This window comes from Nelumbo lutea, chromosome 1, assembly GCF_056320005.1.
Source record: "Nelumbo lutea isolate HS-2025 chromosome 1, American lotus-T2T, whole genome shotgun sequence".
NCBI lineage: Eukaryota > Viridiplantae > Streptophyta > Magnoliopsida > Proteales > Nelumbonaceae > Nelumbo > Nelumbo lutea.
Genome location: NC_142684.1, coordinates 92637364 through 92658266, shown reverse-complemented (window position 1 = coordinate 92658266; position 20903 = coordinate 92637364). Strand labels below are relative to the sequence as shown.

The window sequence follows — 20903 nt, the reverse complement described above, 5'->3', positions numbered from 1 at the left end:
ATTTTGAACCAAAGCCAACTTAAAATAATAGAAAACTGACTGACTCGAGTCGAGTTAATTGGGTTGGTTGGTTTCATCAGTTTGATAAATAAACCTAACTGAAATTAATTATTCTTATTTTTGTATTATAAAAATTTTATTAAGTAGTATATAAAACATGAATAATTATTAATTATTTAAAAAGTTGAAAATATGAAACAATTGTATACTCCTTTGTGTTTCTATTAGGGTCATTTAATAGAACAGATTTAAGGATGGCAATTTTCCCCATCCCCAACGGGGACTCGACTTCCCCGACCCAATGGGGTTGGGGATGGGGATTGTTTTGGCGTGGCGGGGATTAATAAGAATCCCCGGTTGAGGTCGTGGTCGGGGTCGGGGATGGGGATTGAGGTCCCCGCCTCGCTCCGACCCCGATTATATATATATATATATATATATTAAATGCTATTTATATCAAAACATATTTAAAACATTATTTATAATTTAAAAATTTATTTATTTTAAATAAATTTATTTAAAAAAATATTATTATCTAAAAACATTTTGGGGATTCGGTTCCCCATGGAGAACCCATTCCCGTCAGGGATTGGGGATTGGGTTAATTTCAGAATTGGGGTCAGGGATGGGGAATATGATCCCCACCCCGTTGCCATTCTACACACCTTATAGTTTATATAGTTTTAATTTTACTAAAACATCCCGTATATTTTACAACTTATTTACTTAATCAACCTTTCAGTAACGAGTGTTTGTTTTGCCATTAGGCCCATGATTTTTTATTCTAAAAATATACTTAACACTTTTTAGTATAAAAAATTGACCAAATATAGCCAAAAGATTAGTTGTCTGTGTCTTATTAAGGGTAAAAATGATACTTTTATTTTTATTTTCTTTTGATTAAATTTATTTAAATGAACATTAGGATCTACACTGTCATTTACCACTGCCATCTAATGAAAGATTGATTAAATCTATTGTAAATTATAAGTGATATTTTAGTAAAATGCTAACTATTGGATGGATTTTAGTAAATCCATAAAACTATAAGGAATATTTTATTATACGACTCTTTCTATTATCTAGCTTTCTCTTAATAAATCCTGTATATACGAATCCACCCTAGTATATATAATAATATCATGTTCTTTTTTGTAAAATGGGATTAGTTCTACTCATTTTTGTTTTAGATGATATTAGTTTCGATCCGAGTCCGACTGATTACAGCCCTAGCTGAAAGGGGCGCACTAAATCTGCCTGTTGAGTTAAATATCTCCATTAAATTTCCGAAAAGTTAAAAGGGACAGTGTCTCCCGTTGTTAGTGGAATTCACCGGGTCATACGATAGAAACCAGGATCTGCTCCTTACACATAGCGCCTCACACCGACTACACATTCACATTCTACATGCATTGGAAACATCTGTCGTAGTAATAAGTTATTATTGACAGCACATACGACATCGGGAGTTGCCGAGATGTGCGTTCCCACAAAAGTTGCATCTGGTTGTTGGAAGAGATTATTTAGGTTATTGAAAAAGTGCATCTGGTTGTTTCAAAAATGACATGTAATAGAAAAAACATAAGAAATTCAATAAAAGGAGAAAATTTCTTGACCACTTTATTTTAATATATATATATATATATATATATATATATATAGATAGATAGATAATATTGTAAATAATTAGTTTTACTTATATCAAGCAATAATTCAAGAAAATAACTTTCAAAAAAGTTAATATTTATTAATAATAATTTTAAACTCTTAATCTATATTTATTATATATTTATTTATACTAAAATTAATATTTATTGTCTTTTAGGATAAATGTACTTTCAATGATTATGTATAAATTTATTTTGTTTTGTTATTTAATAGAAAACTTTCAATAGTTATTAAATTACTATTATTGAAAATTTTAAATTAAATTTATTGCACTTATTCTATTTATTGTATTTTCTTGTAAGTTATTGATTAATATTTATTAGATATTAAACTATTAATTGAGATTATACTATTTACTGACTAAGTTAATATATTTTTAGTACTTATAGTATTTTTGTAATTATTGTATTTTTATTATCAGTATATTTTCAATAATGGTGTATTTTTGCTATAAATTTTCAATAATTGTGTAATTATTATTAATAAGTATTATTGTTTTTGAAAGTTTTTTTTATTACTTGATATAAGTGAAGTAAGTTATTTACAATGTTATGCAAAAATTTTAAATTATTATTAATCTAAATATTATGTTAAAATTATTTTTCTACTTTTCAGAATTTCAAAATTTATTACATAATTTCTTTATTTTTACTATTTAATTATGTTAAATATTTTTTATTTAAAATATTTAGTTACTTAAATACTTAAATAATATGTAAATTATTTAAATTTAAAAATATTAATTATTTATTGAATTTAATTATCCATAAAATCATAATTTATACTATTATTACATAATTTCATTCTTAATTTTATAAAATATTAAATTATTATTAATTTCAATATCATGTTATAATTATTTTTCTTCTTTGAAGAAATTTTTAAAATTTATTACATAATTTGGTTATTTTAACTATTTAAAATCTAGTTATGATTAATATTAGTTATTAAAATATTTATATAATCTATAAAATATTTAAACTTTTTTGTTATTTTAATTTTATTTATTTAAATCTATTACATATTATTAAATATTTGAAAAACATTTAAATTGATAATCTAGAAATAACATAATTTAAATTGTTAGTACATAATTTCGTGATATATTTTGTAAATATATAAAATTATTTTTTATGTTTTTAATAAATAATTTAAAATTATTATATAATTTTGTTAGAATATTTAAATAATTCTTAAATTTTTTAATTCAAACTTTCTTTAGATAGATATAGATAAAAAGTAGGGGAGAGGATAAATAGGAATTAGAGATAATTTTAGAGAAAAAAGGGGGATAGTGGGGGAGGTAGTTTAGGAGAAATTTTAGGAAGAGATTATTTAGGTTATTGGAAACGTGCATTGGTTGTTTCAAAAATGACATATAATAAAAAAAAAAGAAATTCAATAAAAGGAGAAAATTTCTTGACCACTTTATTTTAATATATATATATAGATAATATTGTAAATATTTAATTTCACTTATATCAAGCAATAATTCGAGAAAATAACTTTCAAAAAAGTTAATTTTTATTAATAATAATTTTAAACTCTTAATCTGTATTTATTATATATTTATTTATACTAAATTTACTATTTATTGTCTTTTATGATAAATGTACTTTCAATGATTATGTATAAATTTATTTCGTTTTGTTATTTAACATAAAACTTTCAATAGTTATTAAATTACTATTATTGAAAATTTTAAATTAAATTTATTGCACTTATTCTATTTATTGTATTTTTCTTGTAAGTTATTGATTAATATTTATTAGAGATTAAACTATTATTTGAGATTATACTATTTATTGACTAAGTTAATATATTTTTAGTACTTATTGTATTTGTAATTATTGTATTTTCATTATCAGTATATTTTCAATAATTGTATATTTTTGCTATAAATTTTCAATAATTATTGGAGTTTAAACTATTGTTATTTATCATACATAAAACTATTAGTTTGGCTAAAATTATGAATGTTCATGAGTTAGTTTGGTTCAGTCATAGGCTATTTGGCCAACCAAATTGACTTGGTTAGGTTAAGGAGTTGGTCAACTAAAACCAACTAACCTTTTGTGAAAAGTGACCACTCAAGTTGTATCGGTTTTGGTCAATTTTTTGGTTTGGTCTGTCTCTTAAAAACATTTAAACTTAAAAATTTAATTTAATTTTAAAAATTACAGTACAATTATTAAAAAATAAATTTAAAAATTAGATTTATGATATAAAACATTTTAGAGTAAGAAATATGAGAAAATTTCCACTTTTTTGTATTAAAAATTATATTTAAAATATAAAATATTAATATATATCCATGGTTAGGTCAATTTACAAATGGCCAAAGTGAAACTGATCCAACTTGGTAGAATTGGGAAATTTTTTAACCAAAGCCAAACTAAAATAATAGAAAACTGACTGACTCGAGTCGAATTAATTGGGTTGGTTGGTCTCATCAGTTTGATAAATAAACCTAACTGAAATTTATTATTGTTATTTTTGTATTATAAAAAATTTATTATAGTATATAAAACATGAATAATTATTAATTATTTAAAAAGTTAAAAATATGAAACAATTGTATACTCCTTTGTGTTTCTATTAGGGTCATTTATTAGAACAGTTTTAAGGATGGCAATTTTTCTCATCCCCAACGGGGACTCGACTTCCCTGACCAGATGGGGTTGGGGATGGGGATTGTTTTGGTGGGTCGGGGATTAATAGGAATACCCGGTTGAGGTCATGGTCATGGTCGGGATGGGGATTGAGGTCCCCCGCCTCGCCCCGACCCTGATTATATATACATATATATATATATACACATATATATATATATATATTAAATGCTATTTATATTAAATATACTATTATATTATTTATATTATATATATATATATGTATATATCAAAATATATTTTAAACATTATTTATAATTTAAAGTTTTATTTATTTTAAATAAATTTATTTAAAAAAAATATTATTATTTGAAAACATTTTGGGGATTCAGATCCCCATGGGGAACCCATTCCCGTCGGGGATTGGGGATGGGGTTAATTTCAAAATTGGGGTTGGGGATGGGGAATATGATCCCCATCCCGTTGCCATTCTACACACCTTATAGTTTATATAGTTTTCATTTTACTAAAATATCCCATATATTTTACAACTTATTTACTTAATCAACCTTTCATTAACGAGTGTTTGTTTTGCCATTAGGCCCATGATTTTTTATTCTAAAAATATACTAAACACTTTTTAGTATAAAAAATTGACCAAATATAGCCAATAGATTAGTTGCATGTGTCTTATTAAGGGTAAAAATGATACTTTCATTTTTATTTTCTTTTGATTAAATTAATTTAAATGAATATTAGGATCTACACTGTCATTTACCACTGTCATCTAATGAAAGATTGATTAAATCTATTGCAAATTATAAGTGATATTTTAGTAAAATGCTAACTATTGAATGGAGTTTAGTAAATCTATAAAACTATAAGGAATATTTTATTAAACGACTCTTTCTATTATCTAGCCTTTTCTTAATAAATCCCGTGTATAGGAATCCACCCTAGTATATATAATAATATCATGTTCTTTTTGCGTAAAATGGGATTAGTTCTACTCGTTTTTGTTTTAGATGACATTAATTCCGATCCGAATCCGACTGATTACAGCCCTAGCTGAAAGGAGCGCGCTAAATTGTTTCACAAATCCTTCTGTTAAGTTAAATATCTCCATTAAATTTCCGAAAAATTAAAAGGGACAATGTGTCCCGTTGTTAGTGGAATTCGCCGGGTCATACGATAGAAACCGGATCTGCTCCTTACACATAGCGCCTCACACCGACTATACATTCACATTCTACATGCATTGAAAACATCTGTCGTAGTTATAAGTTATCATTCACATCACATACGACATCGGGAGTTGCCGCAGATGCGCGTTCCCACAAAAGCTGCTTTTGTTTTGGTCTAAATTTGTTTCTCAGCTAACTAAAGGGAAAAGATGTAGAACAGTACCGATTTATCTGCTTGTTGGATCAGCTGGAATTTGGGTTTTCTATTGTGCTTTTAGTTGAATCTTTTTCATTGATGTTGAGTTCTATGACGTCTTGTTGAATTGGGTTTTATCTCTATTCTGGAATATACTTAACATATGAGAAGGGTTTGACGTAAATAATAATCAATTATAGTACTGATTTTAATCTCTCTTGCGCTTGCTTAACTTTATGTTTTTATTCGACAATCTCTCTTGATGATTCTCCTGTGTCTGTGTATCGCAGCTGCGGTTGCATGGGAAGCGGGAAAGCCACTAGTGATCGAAGAAGTGGAGGTGGCGCCTCCACAGGCAAACGAGGTTCGTCTGAAGATCCTCTACACTTCCCTCTGCCACACTGATGTCTACTTCTGGGAGGCTAAGGTGATTTCTTTCGGTTCAGTATTTATTTGCTCTTAAAAATCCAAGTTATCATGGATGATGCTTCATCAATTCTATGTTCAAATTAAAATGGGTTTTCCAATTTTGCAGGGACAAACTCCTCTGTTTCCTCGGATCTATGGCCATGAGGCTGGAGGGTAACTGCTTTCTGATTACTGATCGAACCAAATTATTAATCATATAACTAAACCGATCGAACCAATTTTGTTGGTTCTGGTTACGTGGCTTGTGTCCCAATTAATAATTTGGATCGGTACTGGCTTTTCCCGTTCCGAATTAATAAGATTAGTTAATGATATATAAAGGTCTCCTTATTTTATCGTGAAAACACTTCTTTTATCAATAAATATTAAATAGTTTACTGGATAATTTCACATGTCAAGTGTAATCCAGTCAAATTTGGTCAGACCCTATTATCCTGATCAATATTTGGTTTTAGGTATTAGGAACCAAACCGGACCCATTGACAGCTCCACTCAACAATGGTTGAGCAGGTTTTGAGGCGGTTGGGACCAGTTATGAGAAAATGCCTAGTGAAAGAATTCTAGATAATTTAGACAAGCTCATTAAACAACCTGACTAGTTGACCTGCTTGAGCAGGTTTTGAGGGATGAATCCTCAGCAAGAAAGGGAGGATGAGGGACCAAGGAATCTTTCACATGCCACTTGTATGACCAAACATTCTTCTGATTATCTCCTATTAAGTGGCATGCACTCAGAATAAAAAGCTTATATTAAAACTGAAAATTTGAATTCCCAGTATTACGTGTGAGAAGAAAAACTAATAGAAAAAGTTAGATCTTTTGATAGTCCGGTAGCACAGAAGGCATAGTGAGTACTTTCTACGGAGCTGATCTTCAAAAGCTAAAATTGTTTGACAAGGATTTTAGTCTATTTGGCTGTTCAAAATAGAAAAAAAAAAGACCAAAATTTCATCTTTCAAACTTTGAGAAGTCCAAACAAACGATATAGGCTATTTTGGGAGCCTCTATACATGATACCTTAGTTAAATTAGGTTTTTATTTATTAAAAAAGTATTGAGTGGAAATACTATTTTACCCACATTCATTATCAAATGTCACTTACAAGTTTTTCCTGCACCAGTGTAAAATGACGTTTTATACTGAACCGTGAAAGTGATCGTTGCTTTTTTTTAAATTCTGAGAGCACTGAACTATAAAATGGCAAAAAAGGAAGTAACATGTTATGGTTGGCCCAATAAGCAATGCCTTGCAAAATGTAAATTGCCATTCCCCACTACAAACCTAATGGGTAGTGTCATGGAGGTGGAATAATTCTTTTGTGTGTCTGTGTGTAGGCAAATGAGATGGGCTACACAATAGGGGTGGCCCTCACCCAAACCCCTAAATCCCCCACCCTTATTGAAGGTGGGATTGGATTCAGCACTTTGTTACAACCAGTTAGAGGCTTTACCATCAAGCTAATTAGGCTTATTTTCGATTTCCTAGTACATTGTCTAATGTACTAAATGAAAGGGATCTCAAGGGTACCTTCTTTGGAAACTGCAAACCACGTTCTAACCTTAGCTCTCTTGTGGAAAAATACATGAATAAGATAAACTTAGCAAACTAAATTCATCATCGACTGTACCGTTTAATCCTTTGGCTGGTTCACATATGCCAATTTAAGACTTTGTATCATTGTTGTGCTTGCTTTTCAGTAACTTGAACTAAATAAGTTCATCACCCATCAAGTCCCATTCACAGAGATCAACAAGGCTTTTGAGTACATGCTTAAAGGAGAAAGCCTCTGATGCATTATTCATTCGCATGGGTGGATTAAGTGAACGCCTAGATATGATGATAAAAATGAGAACTAAATGCTCTTAATGCTTCTTAAAGGTATTAAGCGAAAAAGAGCAAACAAATAGATCCTTAATGAGTGGAAATAGGAATTAAGGGTCTACTTGGTTTGCAATCAGTACCGGAATTGGGATTAAAACTTGAATCCCCTAGAATCAGAATCATAATCACCTATCTCAATGCTAAATTTGGTTCGTACAAGAATCAGAATCGGATTCCAGTGATAGTTGTTTTGCTTCATTTGGAGTTATATATACACATACTTATTTGCATATATGTATATATATACATATACATTTATGTCAAATTTTAGCATGGGGATGATTGACCAATCCAGTGATAGTTGTTAAATAGTAGGACCTATCACAGAGCGAGCTCTATTTCCCACGTAAACAATACAATAGGTTCAGATATCAGGTGTTTGGTAGAGCCCACTGTTGGTAGGGTGGGCATAAGCCCTCCTTTGATCCTCAATATGTTGGATATTATGTTGGAATATCCTATGGTCATTTGAAGAGAAGATGATTATTTTATGGTTATTTTCATGCAATACTCTCATACATAATCATTTATTTTAAATTATTACTTAATTATTTATTCATTATAAAAGTAATTTTATTTGATTGTTTATTTGAAAATGTTTTTATGCATGGAAATATCAATGTTAGTGGATTATTCTAGATTCAAATTCCAGTTATTATTAGGTCAATGGCTATCACAAAGATAGCAAAATGTGTGCAAATCAAGATAACTTGAAAGGTAAATTAACCTCCAAATTTCGGCCCCATCCATATTTGACCGTTATATTTTGTTTTTTGTCTGAGAGATATGAGTGTCGACTACTCTTTTTCTCTTTGTATGCAGGTTAGGTACGCCAATATCTCAGCGTCCACCTCTGCATCTACTCGGTTCTTCACCTACGACCATTATAAAAGCACCATACCATACCAATACGGTGGAGAGGAATGGATGTCCACAAAGAGCAAGAGGAGGAGCAGGAGAAAATGAGCAAACCCCTGCAGAAAACCCTCATCTTCCTAAACTTTACCCTGTTGGCCCTCGGCTTCTGCGGTGGTCCGCTCCTCCTTCGACAATACTTCGTCGAAGGCGGCAGACGGATTTGGTTATCTAGCTGGTTGGAGACCGGTGGCTGGCCCTTGTTTCTATTCCCTCTCTTTGTTTTCTACTTGCAGCGCCGCCGCAGAAAGGGAAATCAAGAAGCCAGACTCCTCTCCATGAAACCTCTCCTCTTTGTGGCATCGGCCTTTCTTGGCATCCTTACCGGAATGATTGACTACTGCTACGCCTACGGCATGTCCCGTCTGCCTGCATCCACCACTGCTCTGATAGGTTCTACCCAACTGGCCTTCAACGCTGTTTTCTCTTTTATTATAGTTAGGCAAAGGTTTACATCTTATTCCATCAACGCCGTGGTTTTGCTGACCATCGGAGCCATAGTTCTGGGTCTTCATGCGAGCAAGGACCGGCCGAAGAAGGAGTCCAGCCATCAGTACTACGTGGGTCTGTTTATGACGTTGGGAGAGGCTGCATTGTATGGTTTTCTGCTGCCCATGGTGGAGCTGACCTACAAGAAAGCCAAACAGGCCATAACTTATCCTCTGGTTATGGAGATACAGATGGTGATGTCCATCTTTGCCACTTTGTTCTGCACTGTGGGAATGATAGTGAACAAAGACTTTCAGGTACTACTCCAAGCCTCAAGACTTTTAAATGCTTGAAGACTTGGTATTTTATTAATTCCCAACAAAATGAAAATTTCCAAAATTTTGGATATTTCATTGAAATTTCACTTCATTTTCTCTATTTAAATAAATCCATTTTATATGTTTGTGCTTTTAAAATTTGGATAACTTCGTTTTTATAAAAGTTCAGAGTTTTTGTTTAAACATTTTTGAGCCTGATATATCCAACAGGAAATTTTCATGAGATTTGTGAGGTTTTGCAAAATATTAAAAACCAATAAAGAGAAATAATTAATGGGGGATTAAACAAGGAAAATAAGCATTAATGCTAATTTCTTCTCATTAATTATGTGCTATATGTCAAATAGTTGATAGATTTATACCTAACTCAAACCCTAAAAAAAAATTATTGTTTTATTTGCCCATTTGTTGTAGGCCATCTCAAGGGAGGCGAGAGAATATGAGCTTGGGACAGTTAAGTATTACGTGGTGCTTGTTTGGTGTGCAATCTTTTGGCAATTCTATTACTTGGGAGCTATTGGGGTTGTCTTCGTCGCTTCATCATTGGTGGGTGGTATAACAAGTGCTGTGTTGCTTCCGGTGTTGGAGATCTTAGCCGTTGTTTTATTTCGGGAGAAGTTCACAGCTGAGAAAGGAATAGCTCTCGTACTTTCTCTTTGGGGTTTCACATCATACTTTTATGGACAGTACAAGAGAAAGAAGAAAATGAGTCAAACTCCACAACCAGATTCCAACGTACAAATACCATAATCCTGCTTTCATAATACCCAAATATATATATATATATATATATAAGTGGTGTCAAGTTTAATCTCAGAGCATGCAAAGTGGGATGCTTTGATTCCTTTGGCTTTTCTTAGAGGATTTTATGTATGATATTTTCTTTTTCTTCCTTTTGTATTTCAATAATGGAATCGGGTGGGGATACATGGAGAGAGGAGAAATTGGGAGACTTGTTTTAACTTTTAAGCTTCAAAAGATAAACAGAGATTAGAGGGTTCTTAGCATATTTTCTGCCATGTGTGGATTTGTGGAGAGGTAAGGGAAGGGACCTTCTAGATTGTTGATCTATTCGGTTATATAGTCCATTATCCATAATAATCTTGTACTCCAATCTCAATTTCTTAATTATTAGTAATTTTTACAAGCAATATTATCTTGTTTAAAGTTCTTTGATTTAAATAATAAAGTGCACTCCAAAAGTGGAGCTGATTCTGACCACATTTCAAGGGATTCTGGATTCAAATTCGACCCCAAATAGGAGACTAGCATGCAAGGGAGATTAATGTGGATAACCATTTTTGGGGCCCAAAACAATTTATTGTGTAGAATATTCTTTAATTTGGATGCTTTTCATTGATGATCTAATTGGCAGACCTGGTTCCTATGCGTGTACATATTGCTATAAAAAGTGTGGGAATATCTCTGTGAAAGGTTCTAGACTTTTGTTTGGAAGTAAAATAGTTCAATCTCTTGGTTGTTTTTAATTGCAAAATAAATAATGATGGCAGAAATGGCATTTTACGTGTTAATTTTACCTTTCTTTTTCTGATAATTTTTCATCGGTGGTACATTGAAAGAGACATAAAACAACCCTCTTTCATTGGGGGTGTGCACATGTTTCTCACAATTAAATTCTATAAATTAATTAGATACTTAAATGAATTGGCGTGGACTTGCATCTCATCTCATTTGAAGTGCTAATTTTTATGATAAATTAATTGTTATTGTTTTTCTAATTTTTATAATTTCAATTAATATTTAAATACTTACTTAATAAGGTTAAGAATTTTTGGCCAAATTGATTAAGGATTGTTAATAACTGGAGATTTTACAGTAATGTTAATAACTGGAGATTTTACAGTTCAAAATTCAAATAGGGTTGCCAAAAGTGTTAATAGGAGTTTGTTAGCATGTGAACAACAGTTAGTGGGAAATTAACTGTGGAATTAATTAAGGAATTCACCTGGAAACCCCACTTGTATCAGCTGCTACATCATGTCAAATTATTTAAGTATTATCAACGTTCATGCATATAAATCTGAAATTATACTTCTAAACAAAATAAAAGAAATTCTAATTATTAAGTGATAATGAGACTGAGTCAAGACATACCCATATTCATCTTTGTAAATACAGATCGTATATGCACCCAATGGATCGAGTAACTACATAGAAGTCATCTTAGAAGACTATATTTTGTACATATTTACAGACATGCAATATAATTAAATGGTTCATCTTTTTTGTTTATATATTATGTAAGGGCCAATTCAGGTGATGTTTGGTAGTGTGTAAATATTGTCATGTTCACGGTAAGATATGGTGTTCTATTATATGTAGACGGTCCCTGTCCACAAAATAGCGTGAATAGGGATAGACCATATCCCAATTTACCGTCCACAATATTTTCTCGTGGATGGTCTGTACTTGTTAGACAGTATATGCCCTTAGCTCCAATCAAAATGATGTACACTATGACATTTAATGTAAATGGATAAAGTACATATTTGATTCATGTTACTATGTTGTGTTTCTATGTAATACCTTTAAAATAGACACATATGAGACTCGTGTTAGTTTAGAATTTTCACAATCGTTTGATAGATATGAGGAGATTTATCCTGCCAAGGCTGACACTGATGTGCCACTAAGTTGATTGGAGTGGCTTGTCTCAATTGCTAGGGTGATACCTGAGGTACATGCAGTGTGGGTTTTCTTGAAACCCTGAACCGGACCAGAATTTCAATATTGTCCTGGACCTTGGAGATAGATGGACAAAATTAGAATATTACACCTGACTCCTAGACTCGATGATACTACACTAGGTGTCGGATTGGGCTATCTTTGGTATGTCAACCAGTAAGATCCTTAGAGGGGGTCAAAACTTGGGTATGTTGGGACAGTCCGAGAATTCATCTGAGTGGGTGATCATAGTGACAAGATCAGCTCCTTTGTTTGACAAAGTGAATGATCGGGGATGCACTCTCTCTAATGGAAACCTAAACTATCGGCAATTGACTTCAACCGTTGAAATTTGTTTTGCAAAATATATATATATTATGGTTTCAAAATGTTTGCAAAAGGTTTTAATTCCCAGGATCCATGTGAGTAGAGAGTGCAACACTGTACCTTGCAGCCAAGTGAGAGGTTAAGTGTAAGACTATTGAGGGTAATACCTGATGGGCTAATCTTGCATCTGCCCATAGTCCTTGGGTTTTTATAAGGTGGCTTGACCCAAGGGCCATTTGGTATAAACGTTGGGCCCATTAAGAGCCCATGGTGATGGACTCAGGGGTTCACTATCTCCTATAATGAATTCAGCCAGGCCTTGTAACAAAGGCTAGGCTGAACCCATGTGGCTGATGTGTAAATCAATGTTTGGGTCCCATGCCATACAAGGATAACCAACTGGGTAGCAATTAGGAGGCTAAGTGAGTAGATGGACTTAATGGGCCTAAAGCCTAATTTGAACTAGCTTAATGAGATTAATTAAAAGATGTCGGTTCTGGGATTTAGATCAGCAGATAGGATAAGGGATTATCCCTATCTACATCTACACAACTATCATATTCAAATCTCTATTTCAACCCACCAATATCCAGCATTATAGACCTAGAATCAACTCCTTTTTTTAGCTCCTTCAAACTCTCTATATCGTCCTAATACATTCTTGAATCCACTTCATTCAACAACTCTAAGAACTATAAGAAACAGAAATAGTAATCTTAGTTTGGGCTTGCAGCTTAGGCAAGAGGGCTTTTAGTTTCCCATTCCATCAGGCATCAATCGAAGTTGGAAGATTTTGTCAAGGGCTTCATTAGCAACCCAAGAATTTGGATTATAACTCTACTTCTATTGCTTATGTTGTTCAGGTACCTAAAAGTTGTCTACTTCGTCTGGTGGAGACCCAAATGGCTAGAGAAGCAATTGGTTTTTTGGTTTCGTTTCCACCATGCCATCATGCCTAGTGATAGAGAAGAGCGGGAATAGGAAAAAGAAGAGAGAGAGAGAGGAAGAGGGAAGCATGTATGTGACTTAAATAGGGGAATAGAAAAGCGGGAAGAAGAGAGAGAGGAAGAGGCAAAAGAAGAGAGAGAGGAAGAGGGAAAAGAGAAGAAATCGGAAAGGGGAGCTACTACTTTGCATCTTCTGTGTCGAGTGGAAGTTGTAAGGACTGCCAATGACAGAGAAAGTAAAGATTCTGGTAGCTGAGTTTGAGTTTTTGTCTTTTAAGGTGATACTTCTCTGAAGAGACGGTGCTAGATATGAAAGTGATGAATTCGGCCAGAAGGATGGATTGTTTATCGATAAATTTAACTTTCTGTTTTAAGTTTTAGTTAAAGGGTAAAACAAACATTTGAGCCATTCCATCCATATTTAACAACATCAGTAACAAGTACTCAATTGTTAGAAAGAGTAGAGGTAGGGTTATTGAATTTTCAAACAGTAAGGGTACATTTAGTCAATTAACTAAACCATAAGGGTAGTTAAAGAAATTTTACCCTAAAAATAATAACAATTTTTAAAATTACTATAAATTATTAATAAAACTAAATTTATTAAAAATATTTATTCATATCAAATTAACAATATTTATTTTCTGTATATCAACATTAAATGAAATACAATTATTAAAATTTTAGATATTAATAATAACTTTGAATACTTTTAGTTAATTAACAACAAATTTTGATTATTAATTAATAGTAAATAAAATTATTAAAATTTTCAGATTTTCCCGTGCATCGCATGGGTCCCCACTAGTTAAAAAATAAATATAAAAAATGGTCATAAAACTATTGCTCATATGGAATAAATCGATTGTTCAATCCTCAACTCAACCGTTTTTGGCAAAGAAACGGCATAGGGGTGAACCAATTGTCTAAACAATTCCTGGCCAAATGGCCCGACTGTCCAAGTCAACGATAGGAAGAAAACCATGGTACTGATGGCCATTTGATAGCAATTGAATGGCTGAACCGAATGACTTGTTCTGTTGTCTTTTTTTGTATGCAAATCCTTCAATAATGGCTGAAAAAGCATGTTGAATAATATCAATATTGAGGATGCATCTATCTATATATATATATATATATTTTAAACAAAACAGTCAAGAAATTTTCTCCTTTTTTGAATTTTTTATTTTTTTATTCCATGTCTTTTTTGAAACAACCAATGAGATGCACTTTCCCAATAACCTAAATAATCTCTTCTCATAAAATTTCTCCTAAACCACCTCCCCCACTATCGGCCACTTTCTCCAAAATTTTCTCTAATTTAGCAAGGACTTTCTCTCCTAAATTATCTCTAATTCCTATTTCTCCTCTCTCCTACTTCTTATCTATATCTATCTAAAGAACGTTTGGACTAAAAAATTTAAGAATTATTTAAATATTCTAACAAAATTATATAATAACTTTAAAATATTTATTAAAACATAAAATAATTTTCTATTTTTACAAAATATATCACAAAATTCTGTACTGACAACTTAAATTATGCTTTTTTGGGATTATCAATTTAAATGTTTTTCAAATATTTAATAATATGTAATCGCTTTAAATAAATAAAACTAAAATAACAAAATAAATTAAATATTTTATAGACTATTTAAATATTTAAATAACTAAATATTTATCACAACTAGATTTTAAATAGTTAAAATATCAAAATTATGTAATAAATTTAAAATAAATTCTTCAAAGTAGAAAATAAATTATAACATAATATTAAAATTAATAATAACTTTGTATATTATAAAAATAATAATGAAATTATATAAATATATATATATATATATATATTAAAACAAAGCAGTCAAGAAATTTTCTCCTTTTTTGAACTTCTTATTTTTTTTTATTCCATTTCATTTTTGAAACGACCAATGAGATGCACATTCCCATAACCTAAATAATCTCTTCTCCTAAAATTTCTCCTAAACTACCTCCCCCACTATCCCTCACTTTCTCCAAAATTATCTATAATTCCTATTTATCTCCAAAATTTTCTCTAATTTAGTAGAGAGTTTCTCTCTAAATTATCTCTAATTCCTATTTACCCTATACTATTAATCTATATCTATCTAAAGAAAGTTTGGATTAAAAAATTTAAGGACTATTTAAATATTCTAACAAAATTAAATAATAACTTTAAAATATTCATTAAAAGTACAAAAAATAATTTTATATTTTTACAAAATATATCACGAAGTTAGGTACTAACAATTTAAATTAAGTTTTTTTGGATTATCAATTTAAATGTTTTTCAAATATTTAATAATATGTAATAGCTTTAAATAAATAAAACTCAAATATTTATAGATTATTTAAATATTTATCATAACTGGATTTTAAATAGTTAAAATAACAAAATTATGTAATAAATTTAAAAAAATTCTTCAAAGTAGAAAATAATTATAACATAATATTGAAATTAATAATAATTAAATATATTACAAAATTAATAATGAAATTATGTAATAATAGTATAAATTATGATTTCATGGATAATTAAATTCAATAAATAATTAATATTTTAAAGACTATTTAAGAATTTAAATAACAAAATATTTAACGTAACTAGATTTTAAATAGTTACAATAAATAAATTATGTAATAAATTTAAAAAATTCTTCAAAGTAGAAAAAATAATTAAAACATAATATTGAAATTAATAATAATTTTATGTTTGTACATAATATTGTAAATAACTAATTTCACTTATATCAAGTAATAATTCGAGGAAATAACTTTCAAAAAAATTAATATTTATTAATAATATTTTTAAAATCTTAATTTGTATTTGCTATATAATTATATATACTAAAATTAATATTTATTAAATTTCAATAGTTATTTTTTTTTGTGATATATTTATTTCAATAATTTTTTATCAGAGATAAGACTATTAATTTATCTAAAATTAAGAGTGTTCATGAGTTGGTTTGGTCCGACCGTAGGCTATTTAGCCAACCAAATTGACATTGTCAGGTTGGGGAGTTGGTCAGTTGGTCAACTGACCTGTTTCAACTGACCTTTTGTGAAAACTGACCCCCTCAAGTTATATTGGTTTGGATCAATTTTCACAAAAGGTTAATCGGTTCTAATGATTTAAACTTTAAAATTAGATTTAATTTTAAAAATTACATTGCGATTATTAAAAATTAAATTTAAAAATTAGATTTATGAAATAAATCATTTTAGACTAAGAAATATGGGTAATTTCTCACTTCTTCATATTAAAAATTGTATTTAAAATATAAAATGTTAATATATCCATAGTTAGGTTATTTGATTATGGTTGGTTTACAAATGATCAAAGTGAAATTGATCGAATTTGGTGGAATTGGGAAATTTTTGAACCAAATTCGACTTAAAGTACTAGAAAATCAACCAACTTAGGTCGAGTTGATCGGGTTTGTCAGTTTCATCAGTTTGATGAATAAACCTAACTGAAATTAATTATTTTTATTTTTGTATTATAAAAATTTATTAAAAGTAGCATATAAAATATAAATAATTATTAATTATTTAAAAGTTGAAAATATAAAAAAATGGTATACTCTTATGTGTTTCTATTAAAGTCATTTACTAGAATACACCTTATAGTTTTACATATTTACTTTAACCTACCTTATAGTTTTCATTTTACTAAAACATCATATATATTTTAGAACTTATTTACTTAACCAACCTTTTACTAAGGAGTGTTTTTTGGCATTAGGCCCATGATTTTTTATTCCAAGAATACCCTTAACATTTTTTATACAAAAAACAAAATTGGCCAAATATAGCCAATGGAGTGGTTGCACGTGTCTTATTAAGGGAAAGAATGGTATTTTTATTTCTATTTTCTTTTGATTAAATTTATTTAAATGAGCATTAGGGTCAACACTGTCATTTTCCACTATCATCTAATGGAAGCGTTACAAATTATAAGTGGTGTTTTAGTAAAATGCTAACTATAGGGTAGATTTTTGTAAATCCATGAAACTATAAGGGGTATTTTAGTAAATGGCCCTTTCTATTATTTAGCTTTGCTTAATAAATCCTATGCATCGTATGGTCCCTGTCCCCATCCTCGACCCCTACTAGGGGTAAAATTTGTCCTCCATCCCCGATCCGCGACGGGGATGGGTTCCCCACAAAGACCCGAATCCCCAGATTTATTTAGATAACAATATTTATTTGAAAAATAAATAAAATTTTTAAATTATAAATAGTTTTTTAAATGTGTTGATATATATATAATATAAATCATATAATAATATATATTTAATATATATAATATATTATATATAACATATTTATACATAATTGGGGTCGGGGCGGGGCGAGGACCTCAATCCCCATCCCCGTCCCCACCTCGCCAAAATAATCCCCATCCCCAACCCCAATCGAGGATTCCTATTAATCTCCATCCCCGTCCTTGCCTCGCCAAAACAATCCCCATCCCCAACCCCAATCGGGGATTCCTATTATTCCCCATCCCAGTCCCTACGCCACCAAAACAATCCCCATCCCGACCCGATGGGATCGGGGAAGTCGGGTCCCCATCGAGGATGGGGAAAATTGCCATCCCTAGGGTAGACACTATCATCTAATGGAAGATTGATTAAATCCATAATAAATTATAAGTGGTGTTTTAGTAAAATACAAACTATAGGATAGATTTTAGTAAATCCATGAAACAATAGGGGGTGTTTTAGTAAATGACCATTTCTATTATTTAGCTTTTGCTTAACAAATCTTGTGCATTGCACGACTTATATATATTAAAAAAGGAAGTCTAGAAATTTTCTCCTTTTCTTGAATTTTTTATTTTTTTACTCCATGTCATTTTTGAAACAACCAATGAGATGCACTTTCCCAATAATCTAAGCAATCTCTTCTCCTAAAATTACTCCTAAATTACCTCCCCCACTTTCTCCAAAATTATCTCTAATTCCTATTTATCTTCTAAATTATCTCTAATTCCTATTTATCTCCAAAATTATCTTTAGTTTAGTAGAGAGTTTCTCTCCTAAATTACCTCTAATTCCTATTTATCCTCTCCCCTACATTTTATCTATATCTATCTGATGAAGGATGATTTGACCCGATCTATGAAACAGTGACACATGGACATTGACCCGACGGAAGCGACAACTTAGCATTGCGGCCCTGTACAGCTAAGTAACGGGCCCATAAAGTAGCTCGCCACATCATATCACGCAAAAGGGGGAGCTCACCACGACGCAAGCTTCGGGTTCCCTAAGCTACCCCCAAAGGGATATTCCGAGGTAACATCAGCTCGCAAGCTAAGAAAACCAGTTTGCCCGAACTCCCGAGCAGACAAGTTATCCCGAGGGCTAATTCTACTAAGGGTACTCCTGAAATATCCCAAGCTCGTTGCAAAGTAGCTCGCGAGTGAGCCGCACGAGCATTCCGCAGGAAGCTTCTATCTGACAAGCCCTACCAATCAGGTTGCGCCATATCCCTCACTAATGGCGCAGTCCCTGTCCTTTCGTCAGTCTGCCCCACATCTCTCAGTAAGTGGAGGCGTGCCTATCACTTTGGTTACGTGTCACTCGCCCGGGTAAGGAGTACGTCACAACGGCCACCTGTGCAGCCCTGGCAGGTAACGGTTGTGGCAGGGGGCCCAGTGGCGGTTATGCCCAATCTCACAAAGAGCGCCCCTATAAAAGCCCTCAGGGCAGAGGAGAAACTTCGTCTGGAAACCTTCAATCTCTCGAGTACAGGAAAAAAGCGCGACCTCCGCTCTTAGCCTTCATTTTTTCCTTTACTTTTCATACACAGTACTAACTTAAGCATCGGAGTATTCCCACCAGGTAAATCCCCGGGAATCTTTCCTTTCATCTTCTCAGGTGCCGTTCGTTGCCAACAAGGATCCAGTTAGCAGTTAGCTAGGAGTGCTCGGATCGCGCTACATCATTTGGTGCCATCAGTTGGAATCGCTTCAAAAAGCTTTCTCTCTAAACTCTTTCAATTCCTTCTTCTTCCTTGAAACAATCCAACATTCATGGCTTCTTCTAGCAACGTCGGACGAAGCACGGAAATGGATAACTCCAGGGAACAACCCCAGCTTCCTACTGTCTGTATCAGACAGTTCACCATCCCCCTCTAAGCGGACGGAATCCCCAGCTTGAACGTGCCTCTCACAATGGCACCTGTCATCACCCCATTCCCTACTACCGTCGGAACGACGTTCACCAAAACTTCGGTCGTGCCTCCAGTGGCCAGCCCGAACCAGTTGGAGGACCTGGTGTAGTGCATGAGAGCCATGCAGGCCCAAATGCAACAGTTCCAACAACTTCAGCTCTATCAACAGCACGTGCTGCACCAAGTCTCCCAGTACCAGTATCAGCAGAAGTTCCCCCAGCTGCCCCAACCTCAACTTCAATAGCCTCAGCTCCAGCCTCAGCACCTGGCCTCGCAGCAAGCCAAGTCTCGCCGTCAGAGTGAACACTCTGGCCGAGGAGAGGCCCCCCAAAATCTCCCAAAAAACCAAGCCTCCCCCCACGGCAGATAGGAGAGATAAGCTACCCCGATCTCGCCGCAGGCGGACAAGTCGGGAGGACCCCGGCTCGGTAGGTCAACATCACCTCGACAGTCGAAGTTTGGGACCCCGATTCTTGAGAACTGGTTCGAGATCCTGGCAGCAGACTCCAAGCAGGCCCCTTCTGTCTGTAGCCATCACCAGCAGACCGGGCTACCCCCGGCGCAAACCGTTCTGGATAGTGCGGAGCTGAGCAGCACGAGCATTGGGCCCGTCAGGAAGCAGAGTTGCCGACCGAGCTCGCCGATCTGTTACCCGCGATTTGCCCGAGCTCATGGGCAAAGAAGAGGTAGGCTCGGCCAAAGCCAAAGCTCCCCCCTGTCCTTCGAACTCCTGGCGGTCCTGATGCCCAAAGACTTCAAGCTCCCCCCTCTTGACAAGTATGACGGGTCGTTCGACCTAAGTGATCATGTAGATGCCTTTCAGTAACAGATGCACCTAGCGCGAGCCAGTGAGTCATGCATGTGCGTGGCCTTCTCCACTACGTTCAGGGGAGCAGCCCGCACATGGTACCGGAAGTTGGCGCCTGGGTCAATAAGAAGTTGGGCGTAGTTTGCACAAGCGTTCACGTCCCACTTTGTCACCAACAAGCGGTGCCCGCGATCTGAAGAAAGCATCTTCAACGTAGCACAAAGGGAGGGAGAGTCCATCAGGAGCTATATCAAGCAGTTCAACGACGCTTGTATGCAGA

General features: G+C 32.9%; 1 protein-coding gene across 2 annotated transcripts; it reads left to right on the top strand.

Annotated features, from left to right (window-relative positions):
* The first annotated feature begins 5603 nt into the window (after window positions 1-5603).
* LOC148876144 (purine permease 1-like) lies at window positions 5604-10803 on the top strand. Of its 2 annotated transcripts, none has more exons than XM_088966227.1 (5): window positions 5604-5722; window positions 5951-6087; window positions 6196-6242; window positions 8793-9631; window positions 10067-10803. In XM_088966227.1, exons 4-5 carry the CDS (start codon window positions 8894-8896, stop codon window positions 10400-10402), a joined length of 1074 nt encoding a protein of 357 aa, XP_088822353.1. In that variant the 5' UTR covers window positions 5604-5722; window positions 5951-6087; window positions 6196-6242; window positions 8793-8893; the 3' UTR covers window positions 10403-10803. The 2 variants fall into 2 exon arrangements, with proteins under 2 accessions (XP_088822353.1, XP_088822354.1); XM_088966228.1 differs by lacking the exon at window positions 5604-5722 and adding an exon at window positions 5726-5839.
* The last annotated feature ends 10100 nt before the right edge of the window (window positions 10804-20903 follow it).

Bases quoted from the DNA above. Each gene is read 5' to 3' on its own strand.
- LOC148876144 (XM_088966227.1), top strand. From the start codon at position 8,894: ATGGATGTCCACAAAGAGCAAGAGGAGGAGCAGGAGAAAATGAGCAAA. The intron at 9,632-10,066 runs GTACTACTCCAA...CATTTGTTGTAG, and splicing joins TAGTGAACAAAGACTTTCAG to GCCATCTCAAGGGAGGCGAG.